Raw genomic sequence first — 23,953 nt, forward strand, 5'->3', positions numbered from 1 at the left:
TTACTGTCCTGACAGTACATTGCCATTATGAAACATCACCCTCAGGTGTAAAACAATAGCATTTTGCACTTATATCCCGTTCATATTTCACAATCACAAGGTACCTGTCAGCCCCGAATCCGGGAGTCCTTAACGAAACATTAATTTTGCCTCAGCTCACCTGACAGAAGAGAGAAGCAAACAATCCAGGAAAAGAGGCAAACTGAGGCACAAACTGAGGTCCCTCTGAGCTCGAGCAGCAAATATTTCCTTATTATTAAGGAATAAGTGCAAGATAGAGCATAGCATCTGTAGGGCAAGGCGATGCGATTCCAGATGGGTCAGTGGGGAGTTCTTCCAGTAGTCCAAAGGTCTTATATAAATATTTTTACCTTCCATAAAATCACAAAATGGCAGCACTAGAATGAGGCATAGAGGTCATAGGACCATAAATTAGAACCTTAGGAGTCTTCTAATATAAACTCCTTATTTTACAGATAAGAAAACTGAGACCCAGAGAGGGGGAATAACTTATTAAGGTTTCATAGTTAATGCAAGAAACAGGACTGGACTGCAAGGCTTCCTACTCTCTGGATAACGTTATTTCCATTGTTTCCTACTGCTTTTCAGGGAAAGAGGGGGAGTAGGGAGTGGCAGTTGATGTCCTTGCTTACTCCAATGAGCAGGCTGGCATCCATTAAAGGATCCAGCTCAAACTCTAACTTTAGGAAGCACACAATGGCTAGAAAGCTAAAAGTTCTTTCACTGGCCCTGGCCCTGAGCTGGAAGAACCTCACTCATCGAGGTCCTCTGGCACCATGTTTGTAGAACAGGGATCAGAGGCCTGGCCTTACTTACTTCTTATAACCAATCACTCAGTGACACTGGCCTCCTTGATGTTCCTAACACTAGACACTCCACCTCCCAACTCCAGGCACTTTCACTGGCTGTCCACCATGCTTGGAATTCATTCTCTCTTTATCTCTGCTTCCTGGCTTGAAGCTTCTTTCAAATCCCAGCTAAAATTCTACCTTCTGCAGGAAGCCTGTCCCCATCGCCTTCCAATGCTAGTACCTTCCCTCTATTGATTATCTCCAGTTTATCTTGTATATAGCTTATTTGTGCACAGTTATTTGCATGTTGTCTCCTCCATAAGAGTGGAGACTACCAGTTTTCTACTTTTATTTGTATCCTCAGAACTTAGCACAGTGCCTAGAATATAATAAATGCTTGATTGACTGTCTGACTGGCAGGAGGTATTACAAAGAATAGACTTGAAGGGTCCTTGCAGCTAGCCTTGCTGCAGTAGCAGATCCCATTGGCGGGAGAATCATTACCTGTAGGCAAAATCAGCACTATCTAATTACTGCTTGCTAATCTCTCAACCTATTCTCACTCTTTCAATACCCTACACAATCCTTTTTTCTCCCCTCATCTCACTGCCATTAGATGCCTTAGCTGATGTGCCTCCTCAATGTAAACATGCTCATAGTTTCCTCTTAGACACAATGGCTCCTAAAAATCATTTGTTCATTCATTCATTCATTATTTCAACCAGCAAAAAATTATGAAGTACCCATCAGCATCCCTCACTGTGCAAAGTACTGAGGTGAATCAAGATAGGGATCTAACTGGTACACTTAGACAAGCTAGGGCTAGAGAGTAATCCAAGGCCATGTAATCAGGTGACAAAACTGGATGTAATTCAGTAATGCAGACTGGAAGGGCTGTAGGATTCAAGGTTTATTGTATTTACAAGTAGAAGGAATATTAGGAACGATGTAGACCAGTGGATCTAAAACTTCTGATTTGATTGAGGAGAGCCCAAAGAGCTTTGGTGTATATCGATCATAGCTATTAATATTTATCATATTAGAAATTAAAACTAATACATTAAAATAGTTATTAATTCATTTAAAACAACAATAAGGAACCCATTCTATATTAACATAACATTTTCATGAAAAATTACTATATATTTTTTAAACTTGAGTGAGAATAGCACTGTTTTGTTTAATTTTGTAAATCTCTTTACTATCTGGCTTAATAGAAGATAGCTAAATTCTCATACCTGCTTTTAGATTGAGATGCTGGGATGTGTTGTTTTGGCTGAAGTCTGTGAAAAAAAAAATCTGAATCTCACAAAGATATGTAGTTGGAAAGAGACGAATATTTTGATTTCTTAATATGGTTATGAAAATAGTCTTGACCTTTCAGACCCCCTGTAAAGGTCTTGGGGACTCCCAGGGGGTCCATAAACTAGACTTTGAGAGCCTTTCATCTAGAACAACTCTTTCATTTTACAGGTATGGAAACTGATGCCCACAGAGGTGTAATGACTGACTTGGGGTCACAAAGGTGATAAGTAGCAGAGCTGAGCTTCACTAAAAGAATCCTCTCCAAACCCACTGCTTCTTTTACAGCACCACATTCTCTTTCCAGTATCACTATAACAAGTCATTCACTACCTGCCCTTCATATATTCAAAAAACATTTAATGAACACCTTTGTTAGGACAGATATCGAGTTAGTTGTTGTCCATGCAAACAGCCAAGCTGTATTCCTTCCAATGGGCCAAACTCCTTGAGAAGCTTACATGCTATTGGGAAGAAACCATAAGTACACAGATAAATAAATGCAAAACATATGAAACAAAATAAAAACTAATTGGGAGGAGGCAATGCTAACAATTAGGAGGATCATAGTAAGCCTCGTGGAGAAGGTGACACTGAGCCTTAAAATAAGCTAGGAATGGGGGCAGCTAGGTGGCTCAGCGGATAAAGCACCGGTCCTGGAGTCAGGAGGACCTGAGTTCAAATCCGGCCTCAGACACTTGACACTAACTGTGTGACCCTGGGCAAGTCACTTAACCCTCATTGCCCCACAAAAATAAAATAAAATAAAATAGGCTAGGAGGTAGAGAGAAAGAAGTAGATGCCAAGCACGGGGGACAGATTGTGAAGATATGGAGGGAGGCAAAGGAATGCTAAGTTCAGGTTAGCCAGTTTGGCAGAAATAGAGGGTACATGAAGCTGGGCCAGACCATGAACTTGTATTTTATGCTAGAGGTGATGGGTAGCCATTAAAGTTTCTTGAGGAAAGGAATGACATGAGTGGAATTGTACTTTGGGAAGATTATTTTGGCAGCTATGTGGAGGATTGACATTTGTCTGGATGTTCTTGACGTTGAGTGTTGGAATAGTCAAATTCTGGTCCTTTTGAAATTCCAATAACCACTCAGAACAGGTTTCTCCTCCATCTCTCCTTGGAAAGAAGCCCTAATTTATAGATCAAATCTCCAGGTTAGAAAACTATAACAATCCCCTTAAATCCCAGTCTTTCCCCCATCAGCTCTCCATCCCCTATGCAGACAGAATCAGGCATATTTAAAGAGAGAAAGGAAAGGAGTGGAAAAATACCTCATAAATAAAAAGAGAGACGTTCAGATTACCAGTAAAGCTGCTTCTGGTCAAAGGGGGAAATGGATTTTTAATAGAAAATGGAGGTTATGGGATTGGTTGTTATGTGACAGACGCGCAGAGTTAAAGACATTTAATCTTTCACCATTTAACACTGAGCATCATCCAAATGCTGTGTTTCATAAAAAAAAAAAACCAGCCTCCAAATCGCTGAGAGATTAAAAATGTAGAAATAGCACAGCAATATTTTTAAACCAGAAATCACCCCCAGGCATCTGGGCTGCTGTTTCCAGGGTCATTGCCCCTTGAAATCTATCTACAACCTCCAGCCATTCATTTGCCCTCCCATGTCTCAGCACCTAGATTAGGGGGGAGAAGAAGAAAACATGCAGGATGCTTGTGTCTGGAAAAACAGACCCCAAATGTTCCCCTTCCTCTCTGTCCATTTCCTCACTCTTCTGAGTCTGGCCACTACCTCCAAAGCTGCCTTGCCTTGGCTACTCCTGAGATGTCCATTGAATCACCTCAGGATCATCCTCTTATTTCACTAAAAATGGGAACTGGATGGGACTGAAATATTAACGTCTCACCACCCCCACAAGAAAGAGCAGCTCACCATGTTCTCATCCTTTAGTGATATTTGCATGTCTTATTCACTGTACTTTCTAAGCAGGATGATGTGTTTGAGCCAGGCCTCCTGACAACAAAGGAAGGTTGGCTCTAGAGAGGGGGACCATGACTCAACCTTTAGGAAGAGGTGGAAGCAGAGCCTGGAGGAACATGGGTCCTTTAGAGTCAGAGTCGTTGGAATCTTGCGGAAATGTCATTTATCATATAATGACATCAATTCAGGCAGTAGTAAGGACTGTCATAATACCACATGATTTCTTTCCCAAGATTCATTTATTCATTCATGTACAACAAATTTATTAATTTACTTGGGGCGGGGAGGGAGACACAAAACAAAAGATGATACTTTCCCTACCCACAAGGAGCATACAGTCTATCAGGGGATATGAGATGATATACAAATGATACAACACAGAGTATGTATAGAGGGATAAAACGGTGTGAGAATTCAAAAGGAGAGAGCATTACAAGAAATGCAACTGGAAGGACTTTAAGATTAATGAATGGGGGGCAGCTAGGTGGCTCAGTGGATAAAGCACTGGCCCTGGATTCAAGAGGACCTGAGTTCAAATCTGACCTCAGACACTTGACACTTACTAGCTGTGTGACCCTGGGCAAACCACTTAACCCTTATTGCCCCACAAAAAAAAAAAAAGATTAATGAATGTATGAGTGAATTTGATAACATTCGAGAGGTTGTAATAATAACAATTATAATAATAGCTAATATTTACATAGTGCCTACTATGTACCAGGCACTGTGCTAAGTGGTTTACAATTGTTAGTTCATTTGATTCCCCACAAGAACCCTGGCAAGTAGGTGATATTGTTATCCCAATTTTAAAGATGAGTAAACTGAGGCAAATGAAGGTTAAGTCACTTGCTCAGTGTTATACTATTCATAAGGACCAGATTTTAATTCAGGTCTGGCACTCTATCCGCTGTGCCACCTAGCCGCCCCATGAATGGATCACAGCAAAACATTCCAAATAACCACTCGTTCTCTCTTCCAAATCCCCCTGTAAAATAACTGATGAAGGCATGGACTGGTGACCTTGGGGTATCTGTTTGCAAAATTCTTTCATTTCTGATGCATTTCCATTGCATCTCTTCTCAAGAGAGCTTTGATCTCTTCACACTCTACTTGTGAGAGAAGAGGCAGGATCATCATTTACATTTTACAGTTGAAGAAACTGAGACCCATGGAAGTTCAGGGATTGAATCAAGGTCAAAAACTGAGCCAGTCACAGGACTCAAACCTAGGTCAAGCTTGCCAGGGTTCTTTGCTCCCAGCTAAGAAAACCTCTTCAACCTATAACATCAGCGTGGCTAAACCTGTGGAAAAACTCTTGAGCCCAGATTTCAGGAAAGATGAAAAGAAGAGAAGCTGATATCCTTGTCTAGACACTTGCCATTGTCTCATAAAGACACTATATAGGGGGCAGCTAGGTGGCACAGTAGATAAAGCACTGGCCCTGGATTCAGGAGGACCTGAGTTCAAATCTGGCCTCAGACACTTGACATTTACTAGCAGTGTGACCCTGGGCAATGAGCCCCACAAAAGAAAAAGAGAGAGACTATATACACTTTCCTATACACTACTACCAAATCAATCTTTCCAGAATGCAGATCTGACCATGCCACTTTTCTGATCAAAACTTTTCAGTGATTCCTGTTTATGTTTATCAAATCCAAGCTATTTAATTTGGCAATCAGAGCCCTCCATAATTCAACTTCCTCCTACCTCTCTGCCCTTATCTCAAACTCCTCCCTTCCACATATGCCACACTCAAGCCAAACCACACTTCCTATTCCCTCATACATATCCAGTGTTTTCACATTGTTCCCTATGTCTGGAATTTCCCCCTTCTATCCCGCCCCCCCCCCCCGCCAACCTTAACCTCCCACTATTTAAATTTTATTCATCCTTCAAAACCTATCTTATATGATATCTCCTCCATGAAGCCTTCCTTGATTTCCCCAGTCAGAAATTGGTTTTTCTTCCTTGGATCTCACACAGTACTTTGTGTCTATCATATGCTGTTTATCATATTCTATTCTGCATTATAGTTGTTTCAAAGTTATTTCATTCCTTTCATGTCATATCACCCTCCCCACCCTTTCCAGACCTGTACTACACTGTAGGATCTGTTGTTTTACTTTTCTTTATCCTTCTGGTGTCTAACATAACCCTCTGGACAGTATTCTCTCACTGAGTAAAAGAAATGAATGTCAATTTCCCCAGATCCAGCTAAGGATTTAATAAACGATTGGTGAGTGAGTGAGTAAATTAGTGAGTGAGTGAATAAATGAATGAATGAGTGAATGAGTGAGTAAATGAATGAATGAAACATTCACTGGTGGCCTGCAGAGGAACCTACACTGTTTGCAGTTTTCCAAAAGAGAAAAGGAAATAGCAATTGCCTGAGACCCAGAATACTTGCTCAGAAACCCAGATATACCTGGCCTGCTCAGAAAAGTATCCTACTGGGGCAGCTAGGTGGCGCGGTGGATAGAGCACTGGCCCTGGATTCAGGAGGACCTGAATTCAAATCCGGTCTCAGACACTTAACACTTACTAGTTGTGTGACCCTGGGCAAGTCACTTAACTCCAATTGCTTCACTTAAAAAAAAAAAAAGTATCCTACTGGATACCAGCTTCACCAGAAACAAACAACCAGGTTTTGGTTGTTGTTGTTGTTGTTTTTAGTGGGTTTCACAGTAACCTTTCCCAGAGTTATCAATCACAAGGGTCTCAGCCCCTCCAAGCCAGGAAGACCATCCTCCTTCAGCACCAGAGTGTGAGGAGAAGTAGTAAGACTATGTTAGACAGAGGAACAGGTCCTTCCTTCTGGGCAAGGCCTTTCAGATGAAGATCCAGACTCAGATGCAGACTTTAAGCACTGGAAGGGGCCTCGGAGATCATTCGTTTGCCTATGCCACTGTCATCCAACACACCAGTCCCCCCCTCCCCTGCCCATTTTACAGAGATGGAAAACTAAGGCCTAAAGAATGCATTTACTCAGGGGTGGCTAGGTGGCGCAGTGGATACAGCACTGGCCCTGGGTTCAGGAGGACCTGAGTTCAAATCCAGCCTCAGACACTTGACACCTACTAGCTGTGTGACCCTGGGCAAGTCACTTAACCCCCATTGCCCTGCAAAAAAAAAAAAAAGTAATAAGGAATAGATTTTGGGGCAGCTAGGTGGCGCAGTGGATACAGCATTGGCCCTGGGTTCAGGAGTACCTGAATTCAAATCCAGCCTCAGACACTTAACACTTACTAACTGGGTGACCCTGGGCAAATCACTTAACCCCAACTGCCTCACTAAAAAAAAAAAAATGAATTTATTCAAGGTCACACAACTAAGGGATGCTCAGACTAGAACCCCCATCTCCTAGTGACAACAGCCAGGCTTGTTTCATCATATGACCCCTGACTTTTCTGTGTAGGAAGAAAAGGGGAGAGAATGAGACAGAGCCTTGGGGTAGCCATGAGGACTTATTAAGTTTTTTGAAATTATAGTAATTATATCTCATTCTTCATATAAATTTATAATGCCAACTAGGTTTGGTATGCATTTTATACACATACACATACACACACATCTCTTCAAGATCAGTTTTATCTGAGTATGACTACTTAGGGAATATTTGAATAACTTTGTTCTTAATGAAGGTGGTGACCTTGGAGGCTGTCGGAGTAAATGACATCTTGTGGAGGCTGGGCGAGAATGCAGGGATGAGGAGACAAGCAGCTGAGAGGCAATGGGTGGTACCCAAGGCAAAAGCCAGTTCTCTAAAGCAACCAGGCAAACAGCTGTTAAATAAGGCTTGTCCACTGTACCCACACCCTACGGGAGGCACATCCACCATCCCCAACAATGCAAAATATTTTACCCTTTATGTCAAATGCTGCTCCCACAAAATAGCTTTGAGGATGATTCCTTCAGGAATCAGGCTATCAGACAATTGAGATGTGTCCAGAGACCCTGAAAGGTGACCCAAGACAAGTGACTATCTGGGATGTTCTACTGGTGTGAGGCTACCCTCAAAAGACGGGTCCATCCTGGCAGTTCAGAGGAGTATCCAAAGAATCCCAAGGCCTCAAGGACTCATGAAAGGTCCTCTTATCACTGAATCACATAATGTCAGAGATGGAAGGGACCTAAGATACCTGGGTATATAAGATACATAGGTATCCCCTTTGCTACTTTCTTGACAAGTGGTCATCTAACCTATGCATTAACAATGATGACAATAATAAATAATGAAAAATAGGAAATCTTATAATAGGTAAACACCATTGGACTTTTATAATATTACTAAAAATGGTTTTCCTCTGTCTGGTGCCTTGAAATGGCTAAGGTTCAAGAATAGAATCAGGGGGGCTGCTAGGTGGCGCACCGGCCCTGCATTCGGGAGTACCTGAGTTCAAATCCGGCCTCAGACACTTGACAACACTTACTAGCTGTGTGACCCTGGGCAAGTCACTTAACCCTCATTGTCCCAACAACAACAAAAAACAACAAAAACAAAAAGATTTACATTCAGGGGCAGCTAGGTGGCACAGTGGATAGAGCACCGGCCCTGGATTCAGGAGGACCTGAGTTCAAATCCGGACTCAGACACTTAACACTTACTAACTGTGTGACCCTGGGCAAGTCACTTAACCCCAATTGCCTCACCAAAAAAAAAAAAAAAAGGATAGAATAGAATCAAAAGGCTCTCCATAGGCAATATACAGATGAACTCAGCCCACACTATGCTGAAAAAGAAATATCAAAACTAATGGGGAGCAGCTAGGTGGTGCAGTGGATAAAGCACCAGCCCTGGAGTGAGGAGGACCTGAATTCAAATCCGACCTAAGATACTTGACATGTACTAGCTGTGTGACCCTGGGCAAGTCACTTAACCCCAATTGGCTCACCAAAAAGAAAAACAACAAAAAAAACCATTAATGGCTAGGGGAAGCTAGATAGTGCAGTGGATATAGCACCGGCCCTGGATTCAGGAGGACCTGAATTCAAATCAAGCCTCAGACACTTTACACTTACTAGCTGTGTGACCTTGGGCAAGTCACTTAACTCCAATTGCCTCACTAAAAAACAAAAAACAAAAAAAAAACCTAATGGCTGAATCATGTAGATTTGTTTGTGGAATTGAAGAAGTTTATTACCCACATTGAGGACAAAGTCATTGCCAACAGAAATTACAGAAGGATTACCTTTAAGAAGTCCCGATTTAGTAAACAATATAGAAATTATACAAGGAAATGGTATAAATGGCGCAACATATCACTGACTGCTATAAAAATTTGGCACTTACCAAATGCCTAGCAAGACATAACTTAGTTACCTAGAGTGTACATCAGAAACTCACCATCTCCTGTGTGAACTGACAGATGATAAATCCCCATACTACAAATTTAGACCTCAAAATATCCTGGGGAACTCAATCAATAAACTGTATTGGATAATTGAAGTGAGATGATCTGCTTATTTGGGGATCATAGATCTTGTGTCTTTTCATCTTTGCATCTGGTCACTTTCTTTGGTGAAAGAGGAATATAAACCAATATATACCCCACAAATCTATCTTGTTTCCATTGGTGGAATCTCCAGAAATTAGGGAAATAATCCTTTCATTGCCAACCTAGAAGCACTCCTAAAATCTATCAACCTCATATCTTCTAAGGACTAATGGCTACTTGAAAGAAGTTTCTAGAAACCATTCTAGTTGTAGCTTTAGAAAAGCAGTGTAGATGAGCACTGTTCAGAGGTAGAAGTCCTTGGTTAAAGGTTTGGTCATTTGCTATGTATCTGACCTTATGTAAGTCATTCCAATTTTTTTGAGCCCCAATTTTTTCATCTGCCTAACGGTCTATGAAAAGAAATTATTTCTCCTCCCACTTCCATTCCCACTTGGTACCCAGGGAACAGGATAGCCAAATGGAGGGCCTGTGTTATCAAGAGAACAACTCAATAGCCATCCAGTCCTTTCATCAACTCTCTAATATTGTTTATAAGGTGCCTCAGTGCTTGCTGAATGGCTATTAGGGAAGAACTGGAATTAGGATTTATAGATGCAATGCCATGCAGTGACAAGAGAACTAGACTTATCCTTAAAAGACCTGGGAATGAGTTTAGGATACAGTAGTTACTAGCTCTCTGTCACTTTGCCTTTAATCTGTGACATGTGGTTAGTTACAGTTGCACTTATATCGTAGTTGTACCTAATAGGGTGGTTCTGAGAAAAGTACTTTATAAACCCTAAAGTTCTTTATAAAGGCAAATGATATTTTTTTTTAAAAAAACGAGACCTGTAGTCTTCTTGGTGTAGGGAACTCCCCATGAAGAGATGCTGTCCCTAGAAAGCTCTGGAACAAGATCTAGATTGAAGTCTCTGACTTCCAAGTCCATCACTCTCTTCATTGCATTGTCTTTCTTTCCTCATAGGGTTACTTGAAGAATCAAATGAGATCATGCCTCTGTGCTTTGCAAACCACAGAGCACTATGCAAATGCATTATTTGATGCCATATGAACTGACCCCTCCACCATGGTCCCCTGATGCCTCACTGCTATGAGGAGGTGAACCTGGGTTCTCAGAGGTTAAACCAGTAGAGATCAATCTCTGACAGGTCCCACCAAGTGGAAACTCGATTTCATTGCAAGAGTTCTAAGGGTTGGCCAATAGAAAATGAGGACTTTTTAAAACACATCATCTTGTGAAACATCTACTAAGGTACAGATAGGGTTGTATTCTGTACCAGGAAAGTCTTCACATCCATGAGGTCACAGATTCCTGAAATCCTGGAATAAATATGAATGGGTTAACAACATTATAGGTAGCTTCATCTTCAGGGTAACTAGATGGGGCAGTAGATAGAATGCTGAGTGTGGTCTGGAAGATCTGAAATCAATCTGGCCTCACACACTTACTAGCTGTGTGACTCAGTTCAAACCTCTGTCTGCCTCAGTTTCCTCACTTGTGAAATGGGGAAAATAATAGCACCTACTTCCTAGGATTGTTGTAAGAATAAGATGAGATAATACTGTAAATCACTGAGCAAAGTTCCTGGCAGATAATAGGAAGATTAAATGCTGTTTCCTTCTTTCTTTTTTTCCTGTGTTTTAAGGTCTAGGCAGTCCAATCTGCCCTAGAAAAGCATAGACCTTGACACTATAGTTTAATGTTGCTGCTCAGAACAGGACCTGAAGATCTGAGTAAGTGATGGTCTAATGCTGGACAAGCAAGTGTCCAGACACAGAAGAACAAAGAACTGAGCCAATTGTGTCATTATGTGGTCCAGGGAGCCCCCAGAATCTTGCATGGGCTTCTGCCCTGATATCAAATGAATTCTGCAAGCTTTGAGTCTTTTTGGACATCCCTTTGACCTCAAGACTTCTCCCCAAGTTGGGGATGGGGTGGGGGCAGAATGACAGAGGAGATACCACCTACCATTTTTTCTTGGAAAAATACAAGACATAGAAGTATAAATTTAGAGCCCAAAGGAACATAAGGGATCATCAAGGTCAAGCCCCCTCACTTTAAAGATAAGTAAACTAAGGCCCAGAAGGGTCAAATGAATTTGCTCACACAAGTTGTAAACAAAAGAGACAGAATTAAATCCTTTGTAACGATTGGAATGATGCCACCTGCTGGAGACTTACTGTAGGAAAGCTCCGCCATGAGGAGAAGGTGTCTGAGGGCAAGCCATGCAGCTTTTCTTTGGTGTCATTCCAGTCGTTACAACTTCAAGCCTAGGGTTCTTTCTACTAGACTATATTGCCTGTCATCCCTCAATACCATTCCATTCCCAACACCATACAAACCAGGGATTCTTAACCTTTTTTTGTTTTGTGACCCATCTGGAGGTCTGTTGAATCCCATGGATTACTTCTCAAAATAATATTTTAAAATAGAATTGCAGGGGCAGCTAGGTGGTGGCAGTGCATAGAGCACCAGCCTGGATTCAGGAGGACCTGAGTTCAAATTCGGCCTCAGACACTTGACACTCACTGGCTGTGTGACCCTAGGCAAGTAAGTCACTTAACCCCAATTGCCTCACCAAAAAGAAAAAAAAAAAATATATATATATATATATATATATATGTATATATATATATATAACTGCAAAGGAAACCAATTATGTTTAAATATGTCTATCCATCTCTATCTATCCATCCATCCATCTATCTACCCATCTATCTATCTATCTATCTATCTAGCCATCCATCTATCTATCTATCTATCTGTCAATCATCTATCTATCTTTCTATCCATCCATCTATCTATCTATCATCTATCTATCATCTATGGGCAGCTAGGTAGCTCAGTGGAGAGATCACCAGCCCTAGAGTCAGGAGAACCTGAGTTCAAATCAGGTCTCAGATACTTACTAGCTGTATGATCCTGTACAAATCACTTAATCCTGTTTGCCTCAGTTCCTCATCTGTAAAATGAGCTAGAGAAGGGAATGACAAACCACTCCAGTATTTCTGCCAAGAAAACCCAAGTGGAGTCAGAGAGTTGGACACAACTGAACAATCTATCTATAGATATCCACATATCTATATCTATCTTTTGAGATGATCTGATCAGTGGGAAAAAATAAAAGAAACAAATGGGAAATGCTCCCATCTGCCCTCCCCCTGTTTGGACTTTGGGGAATAAGTCAGATCAGAAAAAGAAGATGCATTATTAAACCACAACAGAAGAACTGTGAGTTAGAGATAAGGAAGGACTTTGGCAACTGTAAATATTGTTCAATACAGAAAAGAAGGGTGCATGAGGGAAGGATTAGAAGGAAGGGAGCAGACCTGGTTTGCCTTTTGTCATATGGAGAAACTCCTAAGAACTTTGCCCTTCTCTCCCTACTTTCCCCTACTGTCCCCAGTTCTGATCTGGGGGGGGGGGGGAAATAAAAAGATGTTTTCAAAGAGGAGTAATGGGGGGGCAGCTAGGTGGCGCAGTGGATAAAGCACCGGCCCTGGATTCAACAGTACCTGAGTTCAAATCCGGCCTCAGACAGTTGACACTTACTAGCTGTGTGACCCTGGACAAGTCACTTAACCCTCATTTCCCTGCTTTAAAAAAAAAGAAAAAGAAAAAGAAAAAAGAAAAAAAAAGGAGTAATGGGGGAAGTAGAGAGGTACAAACTTCCTAGAATGGTCTGGAAAACAAGTACTGCGGAGGTGACTTAGAAAAGCTGGTAGCTGGAAGGAAGTTTTGTTGTCTACCTGTCCCCCCAGCCCCATGTCCCAAGGCTCTCTGCAGCGGTTTGTCTTCCTGAGCCTGACCTTGTTCTACTTGGTCAAGAGTGCTGATCTTAGATAGCTGTAGGGCTTTTTCTTTCCCCCTCTAGGAAATAGTCATTCCTGTCTGCTCTCCTAGATTCTGATCCCACTAGTATACTGGGGGTGGTGGGAGGAGGAAGAACAAAAAAAAATTGCACTAGGAGCAGTGTGACTTAGAGCAAGTAGCTTAGCTCTTGTAAGCCTCAGTTTCCTCATCTATAAAACGGGGTGATCCTTACACTAATTACCTCATGGGGTTGTTGTAAGGAAGCAATTTTGTTAAAGAGGTATATAAATATAAGCTGTTATTAGCATCAGCAGTTGTTCTGGTGTGGAGTGAGGAAGTGACAAGGGAGAACTCTGCTGGGGGGAAGGGAGGCACGGAGCCTGGGATTCTCAGGACCCATCTGACACTTGTTTAGGTTGAAAAGCACCAGAGAGGGGGAAATAAGCCCAGCTGGTGAGAGAATCTGAGAGAGAGAGAGAGAGGCAGGTCAGATTTGAGGCCTTGACTACTCAGTAATCAGCTTCCCCTCACTATCAGCAAGTGCTTCTCCATCTATGAACCATAATGATAAACATCAGCTCCTTCTATTTCCGGGGAATCTGCACGTCTCGACAGATGGCTGATGTTAGCACTGGATTCCTATTAACCGGTGTGTACATCCCCCACTGTCTTCTCTCTTCTCGTCCCTTCTTCTCCACCCCCTGCACCTCATCAGAGAGATGAGCAAGAGGACTTCAGTCAAGTAAAAAGGATGAATGACACCCCCCCACCCCCATTCCTCAGTGTTCTTTAACACAGACTCCCAGCCCCAACCCTGCAGTCTGGTCTCCAGATGCACAGGCCCAGAGAGATTGGGGCTGCTCAGTCATGCAGAGAAATTGGTGCTCTGACCCTAGAAGACCCCAAATAAATTGGGGGGAGCCTGGATTGGGAACAGAAGACCCTCTAACACAGAAGGAAAGAGAGGCAACACTGAGCAGTCTCTGTGCCCAAGGAAAGGAGGTATCCTGCTGATCGAGAAAACCAGATGTGATATGGCCCATCATCTGGGTTAGATAATAATCCACAGGGGCAAATTAATCCACAAACCTGAGCCTGCTCTGGTCCTGGTCCTGATCCTGGTCCCTTAAGGCACACAGGGAATAAGTGTCTACATCAGGATTTGAACCCAGGTCTTTCTAACTCCAAGTCTAGCACCCTATCTACTCTATCATGGCTGCCTCTCATTCCTGTCCCCCTTGCACAAGAATTCAAATTATCTTCAACCCAGCAAGGACGGGGAGGTTGTATCACTAAGATCCACTGCCTGTAAACTATTGTTGCTATTCCAAGGACCCTAAACTAAGGGCCATCAGCCTTCTAGGAAATAAGAGGCGATGGCCATTGAAGGTTGTCATTGGATTTAAAACTGGAAGAGGTTACAGCAAAAAGATTATTTAGTCTGATTCCCTTCAACTGATCAATGAAGGAACTGAGGTCCAGTCAGGGAAATGACTGACCCAAGGTCAAACAGATAGTAAGGTAGTAGGACAAGGATTGAACTCAGATCTGACCCTCTTTTTGCTCCCCCCAGCGCCTTGGCAGCATCCTGAAAAGCATTTAGGCAGTTCACTTGCCTGGTGGGATTACAATCTAAACACTCCCTGTTTGTTCCTCATCCTCCCTGCTCTGCTTCAGATCTCCTCTCTTGTTTGTCTAGTAAGCCATTGCTCAGCTAAATTCCCCATTTGTTTGCTGACCAACTGCCTTTCTCTTCCTGAAGGGAAAGAAATGAGCAGGTAGCCCCAGTCCACTGGGACTCACTCAACTTCAGTTCTGTCTTTGGGTCAACTGCTTACTTGCATGATGTTTCTAATTGAGCTTCCCCATCCTGCTGCAGAAATAGATTAAAGGCAGCTGCCTTTGATGCCCAGAAATATGAAGGGTCTGAAAGGTTTATCGGGCATTAAAGCAATTCCATTTTTCATCGTGTTGTTCCAGTAATGAAGTCCCCGGGTCTTCTCCCTCTGCTCTTCCCCCCACTGCTCAATCCCCGATGCTTTCCCCCAGCTCAAGAAGTTGCTTTGCTGTTAGGATATTTAAAAAATGTATTTCCCACTCCCACCCCCTTTTTAATTAGACACCACACAGAGCATGGGAGATTTTCTTAATGGCTTGACAGAGGCTTTTAATTTGGTCTTCTAGGGAGGAAAAAAAACACAAAACAAAACATGAGCCCCCAGTCCCTGTGGCTTTGGTGGAAAATGAAAAATCAATGCAAAGCATTATTTTGGCTTTTAGAAAACAGGAATTTTAGGGCTGCGGACGGTTGTTATTTTACACTGTAGAAATGCAAATTCACGCAACACAGATGCTGGCACGCTGACTATAGCAACCGTCCTAAATGCACTGAGAGCAGAGATGGGCTTCATCCAGATGCCCAAATCTGGGTTTGCCTTTGCAATAATAAGACGTCATTGGAAGCTCAATAACCAATTATTAAAATAATTCCCCAGGTTTAGCTCCGGGAGATGAGATCAACATGTGCTTGGTTTCTATCAAATAAAATATTTTGAAGAGAAGAGGATTAATAGCGGTTTTAAACCTATTCACTAACTGCTTTAGTTCACCCAAGGGGTTTACCCCTTCCAATCTCATCTTGTTTTCCCCCTTCTTGTTCTGCCTTCTCTCCAGCCTCACAGATGGACATACAAATTATTACAGGAGGATATCATTTCCTGAAACAGCAGCCTCAAACATTTACATTTTCTTCTGTCTCCACTGTGAATGGCAATAAGAGAGAAAACACCAAACCTTATCTTATCCAGTGCCTCCCCCACCCCCAAGGTAGAACAGCTACCAAATCCAGCATGGCGCCTGAGACCCAATTAAGGGCAGAAAGAGAAAGAAAGGCATGCATGATGAGCATCACTGGTACACAAACCAGGGGGAGCTTCATTCCAAACTGCAATGGTACCAAAGCTACCACAGAGTCAAACCCACCATCCAGGCCCCTTGCCTCATTCTGCCAGGATCATGCTGCCCATTGGCTCACAGCCCACCCTAGAAACTTCATCCTCAAGTTAAAGGCAATCTTTCCTCTCTTGGTATTGTGCCTTCTGGCTTTCTCTCCCACCTCCCCCTGCTTCCTATCAAATAGCTAAGGTTTCATTTATTAATGCAGATTTTCCTGGAGGGAAGGGGGGGGGGTGAGTCTTTAGCCTGAAGTTGAAGTTCCTCCTGTCCCTGTCCCAAAGATTGGGGGGGAGGGGACCAGGGAAAGGAGCATCTGCAAAGTGAAGGGGGTAAAAGGGGCTGGAGGACAAAGCTGGGAGAGTGTGGCAGCAGCCTGCATATGGTGGGGCTTCTTTGCCTGACTAACAAGAGGCTAGGAAGGGGAAATGAGAGTAGGGGTGGAAAGGGGAAGGAGCCTGAGAGAGGAAGGAAAAAGGGGAGAAAGAGAGAGAGAGGGGGGCAGACAGACAGACAGACACAGAGAGACTGACAGAGAGAGAAAAGAAGGAGGGGGGAGAGAGAGAGAGAGAGAGAGAGAGAGAGAGAGAGAGAGAGAGAGAGAGAGAGAGAGAGAGAGAGAGAGAGAGAGAGAGAGAGGAGAGAGAGAGAGAGAGCTGCCGTTCCTCACCTTATGTATTTTTAATATTAATGTAATTAAAGCCTAGAGCTTGAGCAAGCCTGTGGGGGCGGAGGGAGGCAAGAGGAGCCAAAGGGAGAGAGAGGAAGGAGGGAAACTAGGGTGGGGTGGGAGAAGGGAGTTATGGGGTTGGAAGGGGGAGAAAGAGAGGTGGCTTTTTGATCCGGTATAAGGAGAGAGGAGTCGCCAGACTTTAATCCCGTGGTAGGAACGGGGTTTACGCTGCTCTATGTTAGGCCTTGCAGGTTACCTGGAACCCCCATTGCCCATCCACCTGCAAGTAAACTCCGCAACTTAGTGTCCTCCCTGGCCTCTGGACCGTACCCCCCACCCCTTCCTCGCCAGGCAAAGCGGGGAAGCGCATCCTAGCCTCCAGCTGGCTGGGCCGAAACCGGCAAAACGCGAGTGATTCGATCCCACCTCCCCATCCCTAAACCCACGAACGGATTTTAATCCCTTCTACTCCTCCTCCTCTCCCTCCCCGGGGTATCCCAACCCCCTAAGTCTGGGTCGGGGTAAGTAGCATCTGCAAGGGCGGGGTTGGGGTCCCTCCAGGGAGCTTCAAGGAGCCTCTGGGTGTTTGGTACACCCACCCAGAGGGGAGAGTCCCCAGTCCTGCCTGCCAGGGCAAAGGGGCGACGGAGCGCCCCAGAGGGCGAGAGAAGGAGAAAAGTTGGAGGCGGCGGGTTGGACAGGTGGAGCTGTGTGTGTGTGTGTTCGTGCGCGCGTGTTTGCTTGTGTGTGTGTGTGTGTGTATGTGCGCGCGCGCGTGTTTGCGTGTGTGTGCGTGCGTGTGTGTGTGTGTGTGTGTGTGTGTGTGTGTGTGTGTGTGTGTGTGTTCTGCACGCGCGTATTAAAGAGGGCAAGGGCCACGGAGTTCAGCAGCCCAGTCGGCCAAAATCTTCTACCCTCGTCCCAAGAGAAGGGCATCAGGGGAACTCGGGGCCATCCTCACTTCCTAGTTCTGTACCCAGGTGTCTCGAGGAGCACCCCCCGCGTGTCCCCGCTTCCTCTCAGAGCAGGTGCACAGGGCCTGGATTGCAGGTCTGGACATGCCGGACACCTGACTCCACCCCTAGCAACCCCCACTGGAGGAGGGGGAGATGGTCCCTCTGCCACTTAGGGCCGGGATCGCCGTCCCCGAGAGGAGCCGCTCCCTACTGCCCAGAGAACAAACGAAGGAGTCGCGGCTCTCTCACCTTGGGGCAGGCGGAGGCGCCACGGGATGCCGGAGAGGGGGCAGCCTCTGGGTCCAAGAAATAAGATCAGTGTGTAAGGAACAAACTTGAGTCTGGGCAGACCTCACCTCTCCGGACCGAACCCCCAGAGGGAAAAGGGGGAGCAGCGAGTCAAGCTCAGATAGTGTCCATCCCCCCCCCCCAGGTATATGTTAAGGATGGAAGAGGGAAGGGTAGGATAAAGCTGCTAGGTAAGGAGTGGGGTGATTCAATGGGAACTGGATCCCCACTTGGAAGCTACCTACTGGGTCCCATGGCAAGTGATCCACTGGAGCTGATGGAGGGGATGGAGGGGGGGCGGGGCAGGAGGGGGCGCGGGATCACCGTGTTCCGGGGCAGAACTCGGGAGGTGAATAGTCCTGGGGGCGATGCATTTCCCTTCCCTTCCCTTTCCTCTTCTTTTTCTCTTCCTTTTCCCTTCTCTTCCCCTTCCTCCGTTCTCCTCCTTCTACACCCCCCCCTCCCCACCAGCGGCAGCTAGCGGGGAAACAGAGCGAACCCGAGGGAGAGAAGGCTGAGGGAGGTAGGACTAGTCCCCAGCCTCCCGTCCCGGTTCTTGGCTCCCCCTCTGATCCGGGAAATGAGGCAACCCCTACTGCGCCCCGCCGGAGATGGGACGGAACCTCGGTCCCCAAAGTCCAGCTTGGACAAGCTGTGCACCCGTCTCTCTCCTAATGCTCTCCTCCCCCACCCCCACCCCCATCCCCTTCCCAAGCAGGGCTCACCTTTGTGTAAAGAGTCCAGGAGCAGGAGGAAAGTGACCAGCCACATGCCATAAAGAGCCCCTATTCTCCCGGGGAGGTGGTCCTATGGCCGGCCGTGCAGCAGCGCCTCTCCCCCGCTGTAGCGCGCTCCCAGCCGCCCGTACTCCGCGCCCCGCTCCGCTCTCGCTGCTCCCCAGCCCAGCTCTCGGCAGCTCCTCCCTCCTCCGCTCCCCAGCTCCTGTCATCGCCAGGGCTGGGCTAGGCGGCCGCTCTCCCCGCCCCCGCCACCACCCCCCACCCCCCAGCGGCACCCTGTGTGGGGAGCACAGCGTCTAGCTTCAAGCCCATATGGCCCCCAACCCGAAGGGAGGAGAATGGGGGAGGTGCGTGTGAGGTGGGGACCCAGACGGGTGCAGCCCCGCCTGGTCCCCTTCTTTCACCTGAAGCTAAGAGGTCGGGGTGTTGGGGGGAAGGGGTCTCTGCTTTATGGGTTAACGGAACACATCATCTACATACATGCATATGTTATTTGTGTGCCATGATCATACAGGAAGATGTTAGTGAGAAGGTGCCAGGATCCAGAACAGCTAGGATCTTCTGCCTCAGTGCCTTGGGTCAGTCTCTTCCCTTTCCCTTCTGACTCAGTTTAGCTTCTCCCCCAGCCTCTACCCCTAACAAGGGCCACGCTGAATAAAAATCAAGCTGGATTCAGTATTTCCTACATGATTAACTGGGAACTCAGTATCCTTTCACAACTGATGTCACTACTGCAGCACTTTGTACTGGATTGGGGTGGGAGTGGGGATGCTGCTGGGGCTTTTCTAGGACTACGCGGAAGAGCTGGCAGGTGACTCCACCCTTCAGGTGTTGAGGAGAGGTGCTGACTTCAGGAATCAGTAAGTTCCTAACTGGCACCCTCTGAGACAAAAATAATTAACCTTCCTCCCAATCCACTTCCCCCACCTCCATGTCATCTCCTTACCCCCAGCCCACACTAACCCTCAGCCAAAGCAGTCACCCAAAAGGATCCTTACTCCAACCTGGATAAGGTTAGTGGTAATGAAGGTAAGCGAGGCTTAAGTAAAGATAGATCATCAGATCTCGGGAGCCATATTACCATTAATCTGTTTCCTTCCTTTCTGGATGACTTGGAGAGGGACCCCTGATGTCAGGCAGAAGGGATCCTCTTCTTTTCACTATGAAAGCCCAAGGCTCCCCCCCCTACACACACACACACACACACACACACACACACACCATTTCCTGGGAAACATGGGACACCGAGAGGGCATGTAATTTACCCAAAAAGAGAGAGAATTGCTTGCAGAGCTGAAACAGTTGTGAATTCACCCTCCCTCCCTCATCCCCCATTCTGGGGTTACAGGAATCTCTAACTGCCTCCTCAAGCCACACCAGAATGTTCCGTTTTACAGACAGGTTTTAATTTTTTTCTTCTCCTCTCCCCTTTCCTCCCAGCTTCACCATATAGCTCAACTCCAAGGCTGTCTAACTACCTAAACCATTTTGAGCGAGTTATAGTTACATTTAAAAGCATAGGGCACTTAAACAACCCCGGGTCACTTTCATGATGCCAAATAACTGCTTTTAAAGAATTATTCACTTTTTACCCCAAAGTCTGGACACTTGAAGGCCTCTTCCTAGTGTTTGTGATCATCCTGACATCCTGCCTCCTCTCTTTACAAGAACAGGCAGGGAGGAATCCGGTTATTGAAAACTAAGCCTATTGACCCAGTGCACTTGGCTAGGCACTGCCAAAAATAAACCACTAAGCAGGGAAGGATAAAAGTAGGGAACCACCTGTAGGGGAGAGCAGGGGCCTTTAGGGAGCAATGGAGGAGGCTTTTCTTTCTTCCCTACCCTCAAACCCCCATTGGAACGCATCATCCCAAATGCTTGGCTCTCAATTTCTCCCTCAGCATCCAAACTGCAAAAGCAGTTAGCATATAGGATCCAGAACTGGAGTAGATCTTAGAAGTTATTTACGGGGCAGCTAGGTGGCGCAGTGGATAGAGCACTGGCCCTGGAGTCAGGAGGACCTGAGTTCAAATCTGGCCTCAGACACTTAACACTTACTAGCTGTGTGACCCTGGGCAAGTCATTTAACCCCACTTTAGCCTCACTAAAAAAAAAAAAAAAGAAAGAAAAAAAAAGAAGTTATTTACTCCAATCCCTTTATTACATGGAGTAGAAAACAGTCCCAGAGAAGTAAAATGACTTTCCCAAGTCCAGTCGGCGAGCAAGTACCAGCACGAGGTTTTGACCTCAGCTAGACTCCAAATCCAGCCCTATTTTTGGAATGCTGTGCTGACTCTCAGCAGGATCTCCAGGGTGCTTTGAAGGTATGGGTGGAAACCCATAGACACCCACAGAAATCCATTCATGCCCAAATGTAAATAGGGGCACTCATACATTTAAATATGAATGCTCCCAGGTAACTATAAACTCACATTAACCCGGAACACAAGCATAGACCCAGACACAAAACCTCCACACTGCCACAAACGCAAATACTTTTGGGCTCTGATTTTTCTTGGGGTGATTTCTTTCCTCTATAAGTAAATGTTCATCAAGGGTTGATGTACACCCCTCCCCAATCATATCATTATCCCATGGCCAAACTGGTGATGAGCCTCTGCCAACTTAGCTAGGCTAGTAAAATAATAAGCTCAGATAACTAATAGACAACATTATACATGTGTCTCTATTTCTTTTTTTTTTTTTAAGTGAGGCAATTGGGGTTAAGTGACTTGCCCAGGGTCACACAGCTAGTAAGTGTTAAGTGTCTGAGGCTGGATCTGAACTCAGGTCCTCCTGAATCCAGGGCCGGTGCTCTATCCACTGCGCCACCTAGCTGCCCCTGTATCTCTATTTCTTACCAGACTCATTCTTGAGGCCTTTCCATCAGTAGAACACTTCAAACCTTGTACTTCGATGCTGTAGCCTTGAAAAACCCAGGGCCCCCTCCATCTAGGACAAGGAAATAGAGAAATTGTTAGTGAAGGGAGCATTTTAGAACTGTCATTAAATTTGATATGTTGTTTCCTTGGAAACCTAAATGATAATTCAGTTATTTTATTTTCCAAAGCTGAGAAGCAGCACCGTGAGGTGGGGAGGGTGCTGGACTTGGAGTCAGCCACTCGCTAGCTGCCTGACCCTGGGCAAGTTACTTAACATCTCTGTGCCTCAGTTTCTTCATCTGTAAAATGAAGGGGTTGAGGTTGATGGCCTCCAAGTTCCCCTCAAGCCCCAAAGTGCTGTGTATACTATTGTGAAGCAGATACTTTTTAAAGTCTTAGAAAAGCTAATTCTGAGCAATTCAGAATTGTTCATTCTGAAGTTAATTGTGGTTATTGGCGTGTTCTGTCTTACCTTATTGTACCCGGAGGGGAACTGGTATCTGAAACTTCAGCACATCACCATGGATGACTTATATGCAAGAAAAAGTGGCATCAAAGATGCGTTCAGGGTCACATATGATCGGGAGAGGATGGAGCCTGGTTTTCTGAGGGGAGCAAGGGATAACAGGTGGACTGCCTTATGTTGGATGGGATCCAGAGAACTGTGGAAATCTTCTTTGGAGGCTCTGTTGAAAAATATGGACAAGAATCATTCTGAAGGACGCATGGGTAGGATTTGCACCTAGAGAGAGAACTCCCACATCAATGAAACTGTGGATCCATTGACACTAAACCTGAAAGAAGAGACAAAAGGACAAAAACCTTCACCAAAAACAACAGGCATGTTAACTTTAATTAGGGACAGAGACTGGACATATGATTTCCTCGTTAGAGAGAACTGCCAGGTGAGAAAACTCCCCCTATCAATATAGGTCATTACCTTTTTCTGCAGCTGGGTGGTGCAGTGAATAGAGCACTGGACCTCTGAGTCAGCAAGATCTGCATTCAGATCCAGCCTCAGACACGTTCTCGATGTATGACCCTGGGCAAGTAGCTTAACCACTGCCTCAGTTTCTTCATAGTAGCACCCATCTCCCAGGGTTGTAGTGGAGATCAAATGAGATATTTGATAAGCACTTAGCACAGTGCCTGGTACATAGCACTTAATCAATGTTTGTTTCCTCCTTTCCAACTTACGGTCTTAGAAAGTTGCATAGAGCCTAGCTTCTTAAATTGGGGTCAAGTAACTGAATGTGGGGGTCTCGAAAAAATTGATAACAGTCAAAGGTTATGCATATCTATCTTGCATACTTATATGTCACAGAAAATTTTCTCCGGTAAAAAGGGGTCATGAGTGGGAAAAGTTTAAGAAACCTGGCTTAGAGGACTGAAAGGTTAAGTGACTTGCCCAGGATTACACACAGTTTGGGTCAAAGGTAGGACTTGAATCCAGAACTTCTGAGCTTCAAGGCTACTCTCTATCCATCATGCAACTCTCTCTCTCTCTCTCTCTCTGTTTATTAAAAGGATAAAACTATTTCATTTTGAATATTTGTATTCAACAACAAATAGCCACGATTATTTTAACAAGACAATTACCTGCCTCTTATTAGCTATATGGCCTTAGATGAGTCACTTTCCTCTTTGTGTCTCAATTTCTTCACCAGTAAAATAGAGTCATTAACATTCAAGTTTTTAAAAAGTTTTTATTTCATTTTAAGTGAGACTATTGGGGTTAAGTGACTTGCCCAGGGTCACACAGCTAGTAAGCATTAAGTGTCTGAGGCCAGATTTGAACTCAGGTCCTCCTGACTCCAGGGCCAGTGCTCTATCCACTGCGCCACCTAGCTTCCCCAACATTCAAGTTTTTTATATCACAAAATCATTTCCAGAAGGTTCTCTATCCTCCTGAAAGTTCTAGATAAATGTTTCGCCTCATTGTGTTTGGAAGGGCATTGGAAATTGTATTTTTAAATGATTATTACTATGTTGAAGGTATATATTTTGCCTCACGGTATTAGGACAATAATCATCACCAAGAACGATAGGCAACTTAGTGATTTAATTGAAAAAATTAATATATTATAGAATTTTTCTTTATCATGAAAAATATTTTATTATTTTAAT

The 23,953-nt window shown here is 44.7% G+C and overlaps 1 protein-coding gene across 1 annotated transcript in view; it reads right to left on the bottom strand.

Annotated features, from left to right (window-relative positions):
- Nucleotides 1–19,099, bottom strand: part of DSCAML1 (DS cell adhesion molecule like 1) — a 529,481-nt gene extending 510,382 nt beyond the window's left edge. The window contains 1 exon segment of the mRNA XM_043998101.1: nucleotides 18,930–19,099. Coding sequence (XP_043854036.1) covers nucleotides 18,930–18,975 — 46 coding nt within the window. The 5' untranslated portion in view covers nucleotides 18,976–19,099.
- Nucleotides 19,100–23,953: the final 4,854 nt, after the last annotated feature.

Source organism: Dromiciops gliroides, chromosome 3, assembly GCF_019393635.1.
Source record: "Dromiciops gliroides isolate mDroGli1 chromosome 3, mDroGli1.pri, whole genome shotgun sequence".
Lineage (NCBI taxonomy): Eukaryota > Metazoa > Chordata > Mammalia > Microbiotheria > Microbiotheriidae > Dromiciops > Dromiciops gliroides.